This window comes from Haliotis rufescens, unplaced genomic scaffold, assembly GCF_023055435.1.
Source record: "Haliotis rufescens isolate VD_foot unplaced genomic scaffold, xgHalRufe1.0.p SCAF_460, whole genome shotgun sequence".
NCBI lineage: Eukaryota > Metazoa > Mollusca > Gastropoda > Lepetellida > Haliotidae > Haliotis > Haliotis rufescens.
The window spans coordinates 1-10,945 of record NW_025964180.1 but is presented as its reverse complement, the minus strand read 5'-3'; the positions used below and the strand labels follow the sequence as shown (position 1 = coordinate 10,945).

Sequence of the window (10,945 nt, the reverse complement as noted above, 5' to 3'; positions counted from 1 at the left end):
GGATATATACACTAACGTTTAACGATTCGTTTTTTTTAGAGAAATTGCCTCTTTACATATCTAGCCAGTTTTAATATGACAGCATCATCTTTGAAGAGAGAATAGAATAAAAAAGCAGGTAGGGGATAATTTGACAAATATCTGGTTTAAACTTGTTTCTTAGATCAGGATAATAAGGACAAACTAAAGTAAAATTAAGTTCATTTGCTATAGCTGAATGACATAATGGGCATAACCTCTTCGGATTTTCAGTGGACATTTTTCTTCCTTCATCCATCATGAGATCTAACAATCCAAACCTTACTTGAATAAATGGACGTCGAAGGGTTCTTGAGGTAGATAAGTCTTTTTCTGGTTGAATTAGACACTTCAAAGTTGTATACAAGTCCTACCTTGAACTATGTTCTCCAGTGGAATGCCATTCTTGGTCAAACACATTTATAGATTGTTCACGAAATTGTTCCAAAAAGAGTTTAACATCAACAACCGTTTGGTTTAAACATACAAAACCGTAGAAGACAAATAAAACAAAAGGTCTTGTGAAGAGTGTTTTGTCACTCTAAATCTTTATGCATAGATCCAAATATGAAACAGATGGAGTGGTATCATTGGTCTTCTGTATTGCTAGTTCATGTGGGTAAATCAGTGGAAAGGAATTGGCTATATGTTGGTTATTGGTTATCTTGAACACGTTATAACATACAGGCGGTAAGCATAAAATGCATGGTCATGCTGTATCAATTCAATCAGCATGTAATGGGGTCAAAAGTCACAAACTGAAACTAGATATGTGTCCTTGCTCACCAGACATTGACAGATATGAATATGACGCCAAACCCTTTCCATATTCATAAGAAACCTCTGCTGAAAGAATAGTTGATTGTACGGTTCCGACTGAATCATGAGCATGTGGTGATGAATCACTATAAAATAATGATGACACCAGGTTTTAGCGAAAAGGTGAGAGTATCCTGCCCACCCGCTGACACATGCAATTGCAAGACAGTTGTTCATCTGAAAAAACACTGAAAAATGTGGGTACAAGTCAAAAAAACGGAATTACATCAGATATCATTTTTGTCACTGAAGCCAGTGTAGTGTAACCCAAATAATGAGCAGACAGATACAGCTATATATAAATCAAGTCTACATTTAACCAAGACCTGCCAATATGGAACCGAAGTTGGGGGTGACAATGGGGGCATTGTCAGTGATGGATTAGTAAATATAAAAGAACAAATAACGACTCAATCAAAGGCTTGGCGATGCATATTCACGAATCCATATCAGCCTCCTTCTTCAGAGGACGGGGGCGGTCGGGTAGCCTAGTGGTTAAAGCGTTCGTTCGTCACGTCGAAGACCCGGGTTCGATTCCCGACATGGGTACAATGTGTGAAGCCCATTTCTGGTGTCCCCCGCCGTGATATTGCTGGAATATTGCTAAAAGCGGCGTAAAACCATACTCACTCACTCACTCTTCAGAGGACGCCGGGGTAGTCCAGTGGTTATTCATTCGTCGATCAAACCGTAGGCTCTGGTTCTATTCTCTACACTGGTAAACTATTCAAAGCTCATTTGAGGTGATATTGCTAGAACATTGCTAAGACGTGAAACATTGTGATTCGGTCATCGGGAAGAGGTGGTAGTGGGTAGGATGGTAGAATCAACCACTAAAAGTTTAATGTTTCCGGAAGAGCCCCTATCATATGAAGAATGGTGCTTATATTCGATTCCTGATGAATGTTTGATAATAAAAGACCGGTCTATTTATTGCACTTGTGTCTATATTCATCTATCATATTTATTTAGCTATAATGCTACTTGTCGTTTTGCTGAAAAAATGTTATCTATCGAAGGTTGGGTTCTAATAATAAACACACTGAATCCTGTTTTTAAGCGGAATGTCCGATAAGACCAATAAGAATGTGAACAAAGAGGTGTCCATGATGTGAGGTCAGCATTGACCCCAATGGCCGTGGTTTGGTCTTCGTGGCCTACAAGATAAGATAAGCTCACACCCAACGTTAAATAGAATACCTGAGTGAACGTGTTCTTTGATTCACGACCATGAGGACAGTCCTCTTGTTCCTTGTTTTGGGCAGCCTGTCCTTCTGTGTCCTCTGTTTATGTCCTCATCAGACGCCGGGACTCAGGAGATGGTCCCACGGGTCCAGCTGGCCGGGTAATAAGGTAAAGTCAAAATAAAGAAAATAATGTACGAACTGCAATGAATTAAGGGTTACTTTTACCCAAGGGGCTGGGATGTAGGTAAACCTATTTCCAGTAATAATCTCTGAGAATTAGCAACTTGTTTGTTGGTTTGTTGTTTGCAATATTCCAGCTGTATGACGGCAGTTTGTAAGTAATCGAGTCTGGATTAGACAATCCAGTGATTGACATCATGAGCATCAATCCACGCAATTGGGATATGATGACATGCATAGACCAAGTAAGCGAGCCTGACCAGCCGTTCCCGTCAGTCGCCTCTTGCTTCAAGCATAGTCGCCTTTTCGGCAAGCATGTGTTGCTGAAGACCTATTCTAACCCAAATCTTCAGGATACTTCTAACAAATGCACACAACATACCTATAATGATCTGAAGCAGGAACTAATTTCCGAAAGTTGAATTCATCGATTGATGCGATGACAGCTTGCTCATACATGATGATAGGTGCTTTTTGTTAGAGCAAATTTGAAATCTCGTCATGACGGTGTTGATTCTCTATCCAGTGAGTTAGTGAGTGAGTGAATGATTTGGGTTTAACGCCGCTTTTAGCAGTATTCCAGTTATATCACGGCGCGTCAGCTTTATGTGGGCGGAAAGCCCGATATTCTCTATCCAATATCCAGTAAATAAGTAAAGGCAACACATGTGTACACTTTATGTTTTGACTGATGATAGAATTTGATGAAATAACTTCACATTGACAGAAACCTGGTACACATGCCCGAGTGGTCATCACTGATGCCATACTGCTGGACGAATCCCCACCGGAACTGTCCAGTGTCACCATAGAAACGGGAGGACGCCTCGTGTGGAGCCCGGATGGAGATTACAATCTGACAACCCAGTATATTTTAATCAAGGGGCGTTTTGACATCGGCAGTGATGACTGCAAGTTTAACAGAAAGGCCAACATCACTCTGACAGGTAACGAGACGATAGTGATTAGTAAGTGAGTTTGATTTTACGCCGCTTTTGGCAATAGTCCAGCAATAGTACGGCGGGGGACACCAGAAATGGGCTTCACACATTGTACCCCTGTAGAGAATCGAAACCGGGCTTTCATCGTGACGAGCGGACGCTTTAACCACTAGGCTACCTCCCGCCCGCGATAGTGATTAACTGATGATGGCTTCCTTTGTCACTTATTTCACCTAATCTGTTCAGGAAGGAAATTCATTATCACAGATCTGATCCTACTTTTTATTGCACGTTAAACATAGCCTATTTTGGGAAGTATGAACGTGTAGCCCTTTATTCCAAACTATTGTGTGAAGACCAACACTGAAGCCTTGTGGTCAAAGCGTTGGCTTATGACGCTGATGGACCCGGTGTTTAAATTCCCACATTGGGACCATATATAAAGCATGTCTTGATATAGCTGAAATATTCAGCACTCCACTCACTCACTATATGTTTGTTTGTTGTTTAACGCCGCACTCAGTTATATTCCAGCTCTATGACGGCGATCTGTAAATAATCGAATCTGGATCACACAATCAAGTGAGTGACATCATGAGCGTCGATACACGCAGTTGGGATACGATGACATCGTCAACCAAATCAGCGAGCCTGACCACCCGATCCCATCAGAAACCTCTTTTCGTTGCTGAAGACCCATTCTTCCCCGGAACTTCACATTATAGTGCCATTGAATAGTATACATGTCCAACAACGGTGTTTCAGAAGGACCGTTGTCATTATACCCATTGCAATGCCCTCATCCTTTATGTCATCATCATGTTTACATGGGACATCAGTGAACATCTTCCCGAGGCAATACCGTTAACTGACTATAAATGTCCAGTTTCACCCTTGTCGAACTAGGCTGGAATTCCGCAGTTACATTTTGGCTGGACTAATAAAAAAATCAAACTCGCGAAACGAACTAGACATCCGGTTTGTAAATAACATTGATTTCAACGTGCAGATTTCGGTCAACTGAAGGATTTGCAAAGCATGTGTACCACCAACTAGGCGTCAACAGATAGTTTCCAAATCTTTTCACGTCTTTAATCAAGGTGCTCAAGTGATCTGATGCACTTCACGAGGTTAGGCCTGTTTTGTTACAATACAGATCTTGATTATCGATCAGATTGTCTTGACTGGGCGCCGCCATGTTGTTTGAAGCAATTGCAAGTGATATGAGAGGTGGAATCTGATTGGCCAATTTCGAGGGATATAGAAGGGACATAACTTGTAAATAGTTCGGAAATTCCAGCCTAGTTCGGCAAGGACGGAAACTGGACTTTTATCGTCATTTAACGTCCTTGCTTCGGGAAGATGTTCCTGAACGTCGTTATACAATCAACGCTATGCTTGTCGCACAACACAGGCGTTCGTGGCAAGTACAGGTACGTGATGGGGCCTCACCTGTTCGGGGAGAAGTTTATCGGGGTGGCTCCGGGTGGCACGTTGGAACTTCATGGCAGAGAGAAGCTGTCCTGGACTAAACTGACCAGAACTCTGCCCAAACTGACCAGCGCCAATGGACTGCATTACGAACACATAGTGAGTATACGCATTAAGTAGAAGCAGTTATACTTACACTAAATATATCAATTTTAACTATACTCATTGTATACTGGATAGCTGGGACGCTTCGAGATATGTAGTACATTGTTACCTGCCTTATATTACGTGTGTCACATTTCTCTTGCATGTCACCAACGGATGCTTATTCTTAGATACAAGTAGTTGTATTTTCAAATATTTGTACATGTTAATGAATACCACATACCAAATCAGATATGAGTTTTGTTTTGTTCAGCAACAATCCCTGGAAATGCGTTCTTGTCACTTTACTCGGAAGGTGGGAACGTCGGTTGATGGTGGTCATCTAGAAACTCATGTTAGATTGAAACCCTCCATGACCATCTGATTTGTTCCTGACGGTTCCACATAAGGCTGTGTGAACTTTGTGACCTTGACGCCTGACCTTGACGCCTGACCTTGACGTGCTGTCAATATTCGACACTGGCTCGTGTTTATTGGATTTATTAGTATATCATCTAACTGTGGGTTGGTAGTCGATGCAGGCACAGCAAAGTAGTCCCTGCTGTCAAATGTACACTGTCTAGCTATCATTGACCCACATCTCGTCTTTAAATGAAAGAAGAAAACCTTCATTAGTATTTTCTGAATTATTTGAAGGTAATTGTTTCTCAGACAGACAGAACATCAACAACGACATACCCTTGTCCTTAGCTTCCCAATTGCTTGTCTAACTGGGTTTTATTAAGTGTGTTTTGAGCCGCCCCCTTCAAGTGTTACCTTCACGTGTTTAAGCAGTTGTTCCGGTTTATTTGTAGATATACCCAATGATTGCACGTTTGTTTCACGCAAAGACTGATAGCATACAATGCCTCACCCTTTCACCGTCTGCACCCTGAGACCAAACGCCTTCACATCTGGTGTGTATCTACTTAAGTCCTGATCAGTGTGGACTGCATGGGCTGATCAGCTCACACACAGGATATGGTACCTTCGCACGTCAGGTGCTGCTGTGCACGTTTGCGATACAACCATTTTATCATCCTAAACTGACACATCACTGGCCTCCACAAGCCATGTCTGCCACGAGGTGTTGCTGCAATGAAATTGCATCGAAATGGACGTCACAATCAAATAACATCACTGGTCTCTCTGACACTGAAGCTGGTTGCCGGTTTTTTTATATACTCTCGGGAAACTGGTTATTACTATTTTCAAACTGAAACAGTTTGAAGAATCATTTTTGATGATATATAGAATCTCACTCTTGAATCTGACTCGTCGGTAAAAGTTTGTATCACCCCTGAATCTGACTCGACGATAAAAGTCTAACCTATTTACTGATCAACAGAAAAGCAACCATAGTTCTGACGGGAGTTGGAAGAAGGGCATTCATGCCTACGTCATGGATGGCAGAAATGGTCACGTGATCGACTTTGCAAACTACATCCTAGGGGAGTACAACAGTTATTACTCCCCGAGGGACCCCAAGTCTCTGGCAGGGTTCATCAACAGTAAGTGAAACATATTACAAACATAAGTCACTTACACATAATCATGTTGTTTCTCAATTTCTTGCAATTAAAGTACAGTGTCGACGAAAAACTACAAACATGATATACACACATCCCTCCGGAACTTGAAGAGCATGAACACAATACACCAATGCAGCGGGTTATCCGGAGCTATAAGCCGTGTGTCGATAACTCATCATGGTGCCAATAAGTCCTTTCACGGAGCAACAAAGACATAACGGCCTTAACCTGTAAAAGGTTCGGGTTCGAACATTTTTCGTTGATGTTTCTCTTTACTTGTAACCAACAGAATCTCTGCACTTGTACCCAGCAGACGAAATTCAAAATTAACTGATCGTTATAGTTGACGAATATGTGTAAACGCGCTATCAGGTCACTGAGTTGTCTGGTCCATCACCTGATTGTCTGTCCGCTGTCGCATGACAAGAGCACTGCAAATTGTGTGAGAGGCGGGTTCTACCGGTAGAAGGGGACAGGCTCACCCTTTTCCGGAACATCTGGTGTCATCACTGATTTTCATTCCTCCATTCATATAATCGTCACCGGTATTTTTCCTTTTACGCCGAATGAAATCTGTTTCGGCGGATATTGGATCATCTGACAAGTGTAAGTAAGATGTAAGTGTAAGTCCTACGTGTTCTAAGTCCTCTACATACAATTTAAGCATGAAGTGCATCGCGAAGTATATCTCCTGAGAGTTTAGGGCTTTGGTGTCTCCTTAGGCAAGTGACTTTGTTCGAAATGTGTCTCTGCTACCCTGCAGTTAGTGGGTACCCGGTAGGATGAGATTGTAATGTGGCTGTTAACCTTCTAGCGCCTGCCTCCCCAGGGAGCTGAGAATGAAAATCGTGTGCACACTGATCCATTGACCGACGTAATAATAGTGTAGCGCTATGAGCATCCACTTGGTGGATGGAATCTAGCGCATTTATTATTATTCTATTTACTAAAGTCATGAATATTCGTCTGAACTTCTATAGATACGAAGGATGGTAACATTATCCTTCTGAGTGTAAAGACGAACCTCGTCGAACCACGGGTCAATCTGACACCTGTATACGAGGCCGTGGAGACACTTACTGATGGACACGTGACCGGAAATGGCCTCATTAGATCTGTCCAGAAAGGCGACGCATTCGCCCTCATCATTCAGAAAGGTATTGTCATAACAGAATCAGGCAAAACAAACTACCCTGCCCTTCGTGAAGGTTGTGTAAAACGTTCTTGTATATTTCAGTCATCAGGGCTGGTATTGTTTTATGAAATAGAGAAAAGGCGGTTCAGTGGAAGAACGTTTCTTTTTATCACCAGAGATAGATGAATTCTCCCCTGTCCCCTGCATGAACTTAATCTTAAAATTGCTAAATGTTATTGGTTATTTTTTAATTGGGTTTTCTTATTTCAAACTGGGGCGTAATAGCCTCAGTCAATCATCATTGTTGTGTTTGAGTTTGTATTTAGGGAGGAAATAATGTATGAAACTATGTAATTCATATTTCACTCAAGTGAAATAACACTGTATGCCGAACTACTTTCAGTCTGGCTCTATGACACTATGGTGTTCACAGCAACACGAGATCACTGAGAAAATACGTAACTTCGTTTTTTTGTCAAATAACATGTTTATGTTTCGAGGAACCTGAGAAAGTTTACATTATCATGAATAGCACAGGAGAATCAAGTATTCTCTGTTTATTTTGTGACCCGTGAAGATCCGGGGTAGAATAGGTCTTCAGCAACCCGTGCTTGCCGTAAAAGGCGACTGTGCTTGTCGTAAAAGGCGACTAACGGGATCGTGTGATCAGGCTCGCTGACTTGGTTGATGCATGTCATCGGTTCCAATTGCGTGGATCGATGCTCATGTTGTCAATCACTAGATTGTTTGGTCCAGACTCGATTATTTACAGACCCCCGTCATATAGCTGGAATATTTCTGAGTGCGGCGTTAAACAACAAACCAACCAACCAACCAACTGTTTATTTTGTTCTGGCGTTTTGCTATTTTCGCACAGAAATTCTGCAAAGCAAAAGAACTCGGGGGAAACGAAACTACACCAACTCTGGTTGCCGTATGTTTTGTCACCCACGCCCAATGGAATCTGTTTCGGCAGATATTGGAGACTGGTTATTCTCTGGCGTTGACGTTTAAAATTTCAGTCCAAATCTGTGAGGTAGAGATATCAGTTACGCCTTTGACATGTCCACTCGTTTCACGGCAGAATTTAATTAAATAGGAAGGTCGCGCAGTGTTTCTGATATAGACAGTTCTTTTTGATTCAAGAAATGTCGAAGTCTGTGGATGTTTTGTACATTGATGTGTGGATCTACTGCTTGGCACGTAACTGTTGTTTCCTGTAACTGTTGTTTTGTTTACAAAATAGGGAAACCAGAATCTTTAGATCAGAAGATCGGTGTTAACTACAAACTACGATCACAGACTGCCAAGGTCAGTCTGACTCTCTGGGACAGACATTTGAAGTTCTCCGTCAGCAGCCACATCGACAACAAACACTCCTACTTGAACTCCGTCAACTTCAGGGTATTGTCAACAACGGCTGCATACCCCATCCTCCAGGTCATAGATGATGTGTCGACATGGCAACCAGGTAAGTAAAATTGTTTTAAATAGACTCTTTATAAAAGTATCGATCTATACAAGTGAGTGAGTGAGTATGGTTTTACGCCGCTTTTAGCAATATTCCAGCAATATCACGGCGGGGGACACCAGAAATGGGCTTCACACATTGTACCCATGTCGGGAATCGAACCCGGGTCTTCGGCGTGACGAGCGAACGCTTTAACCACTAGGCTACCCGACCGCCCACGATCTATACAAAAGGGGCGCTGTGACCCATGGGAAGTTTCAGTGAAGAGTTACGTTCCTTTGTTACTTAACATACAAGCTCCTCACAGCGATAGCCCGTTCGCGGAGCTCTCTTTTTATATGTTACCGAGAGTGTAACGAAGGTGTCACGCGCTGGGAAGGAGCTTGCTCAACATACTACAAGGGTCGTGATTGAAATGGCAGCTTAGGCATCATTCGAGTCTTGATTTGTCAGCATCATCCCCGTCCTCTTGGGCTTCACAATGGTTGTGAACGTCTGATTCCTGTATCATTTCTGTCTTCCTCCTACACCTAGATGATATAACGGAACTAGTGTTCAATGCTGCGTTAATCCCTACTCACGCACCCATTGACACCATAATAACCAATAGCAATAATTTTAAAATCATACATGTTTTTACCGTTTCTACGGGTCATGTATTTCCGTATTTAGACAACGCCTTGACGTCCATAACAGTGTGGTGTTACCTGAAGGTCGTGTCTTTCGTGTGTGATTTGCGGTGTGATGAGGTGAAATGGGGTTTTACCTCACGTTCAAAATCATTGCACTCAAATTGCAACGTGCATGCACGTCTGTGTGTGGCTGTTTGTAGTAGTCCGGACTTAATAATGCCAGTTTAATAGTTCTATCCTACTGAAAAACCATGCCGCAGTTCAACATGGATACTCCACTCAGACACAGCATACTGACTCCGAGACGACCAGTCCTTGTTATATCCCCTTAATGCCGAACACCAGGCAGGGTAACAACAAGTACCATCTGTTAACGTCATTTGGTATGAAGCGACCGGGGATAGATCCACAGACCTTCCGCCCTCCGGGCAGACGCTGTATCCTTTAGACCGCAGAGGCGGTTATGTTATTTAAAGCTATCGTAATAAAATGACACCAGGCAGGGTAACAACAAGTACCATCTGTTAACGTCATTTGGTATAAAGCGGTCGGGGATAGATCCACCGACCTTCAACTCTCAGAGCAAACGCTGTATCCATTAGACCACAGAGGCGGTTATGTTATTTAAAGCTATCACAATAAAATGACACCAGGCAGGGTAACAACAAGTACCATCTGTTAACGTCATTTGGTATAAAGCGGTCGGGGATAGATCCACCGACCTTCAACTCTCAGAGCAAACGCTGTATCCATTAGACCACAGAGGCGGTTATGTTATTTAAAGCTATCACAATAAAATGACACCAGGCAGGGTAACAACAAGTACCATCTGTTAACAGCATTTGGTATAAAGCGGCCGGGGATAGATCCACAGACCTTCCGCCCTCCGAGCAGACGCTGTATCCCCTAGACCACAGAGGCGGTTACGTTATTTACAGCTATCATAATAAAATGACATTTCATAAAGCAGACCATTTTGTCTAAACACAGGTGACAAAGTCATAGTGACGTCCACAGACTTCCAGTGGACCCAGACGGAGGAAGGCAGCGTCGTCAAGTGTGTGACGTGTCACCACAACCAAGTCCAGGTGGACTGTAAGTCTCCTCAGCATCACTTAACTAAGTCAAAATTGTTATGGATGAGCAACTTCTTTAATACAACTGGGCGACGTTTCGGTGTAGATTCTAACACCGTTATCAAGCAATGAAACGACGCAGATTCTAACACCGTTATCATGCAAAATCACCGAAAAGCCGCCCAATTGTAATAAAGAAACTGCTCATCCATAACAATTTTGACTTAGTTATCCTTCAAACTTCAAAATGCCACTCAAAGAAGTTACAGCATCAATTGTTAAAGAACCAATGTCTGATTGTCCTGTTCCGTCTTTTATAAACCAATACAAGCCTTCCGCGGTGATGTGGCCATCAAGCCTTGTACGACGAACAAATTGA

The 10,945-nt window shown here is 42.5% G+C and overlaps 1 protein-coding gene across 1 annotated transcript; it reads left to right on the top strand.

The window, feature by feature from the left end:
* Positions 1 to 2,042: 2,042 nt before the first annotated feature.
* On the top strand, positions 2,043 to 10,585 carry LOC125372742 (cell migration-inducing and hyaluronan-binding protein-like; the record flags this gene model as incomplete). The annotated part of the gene is made up of 7 exons (XM_048383307.1): positions 2,043 to 2,190; positions 2,932 to 3,151; positions 4,560 to 4,735; positions 6,069 to 6,231; positions 7,233 to 7,409; positions 8,634 to 8,858; positions 10,481 to 10,585. Coding segments are annotated over exons 1-7 (1,189 nt in total), but the record flags the coding sequence as incomplete, so codon positions are not given.
* Positions 10,586 to 10,945: the final 360 nt, after the last annotated feature.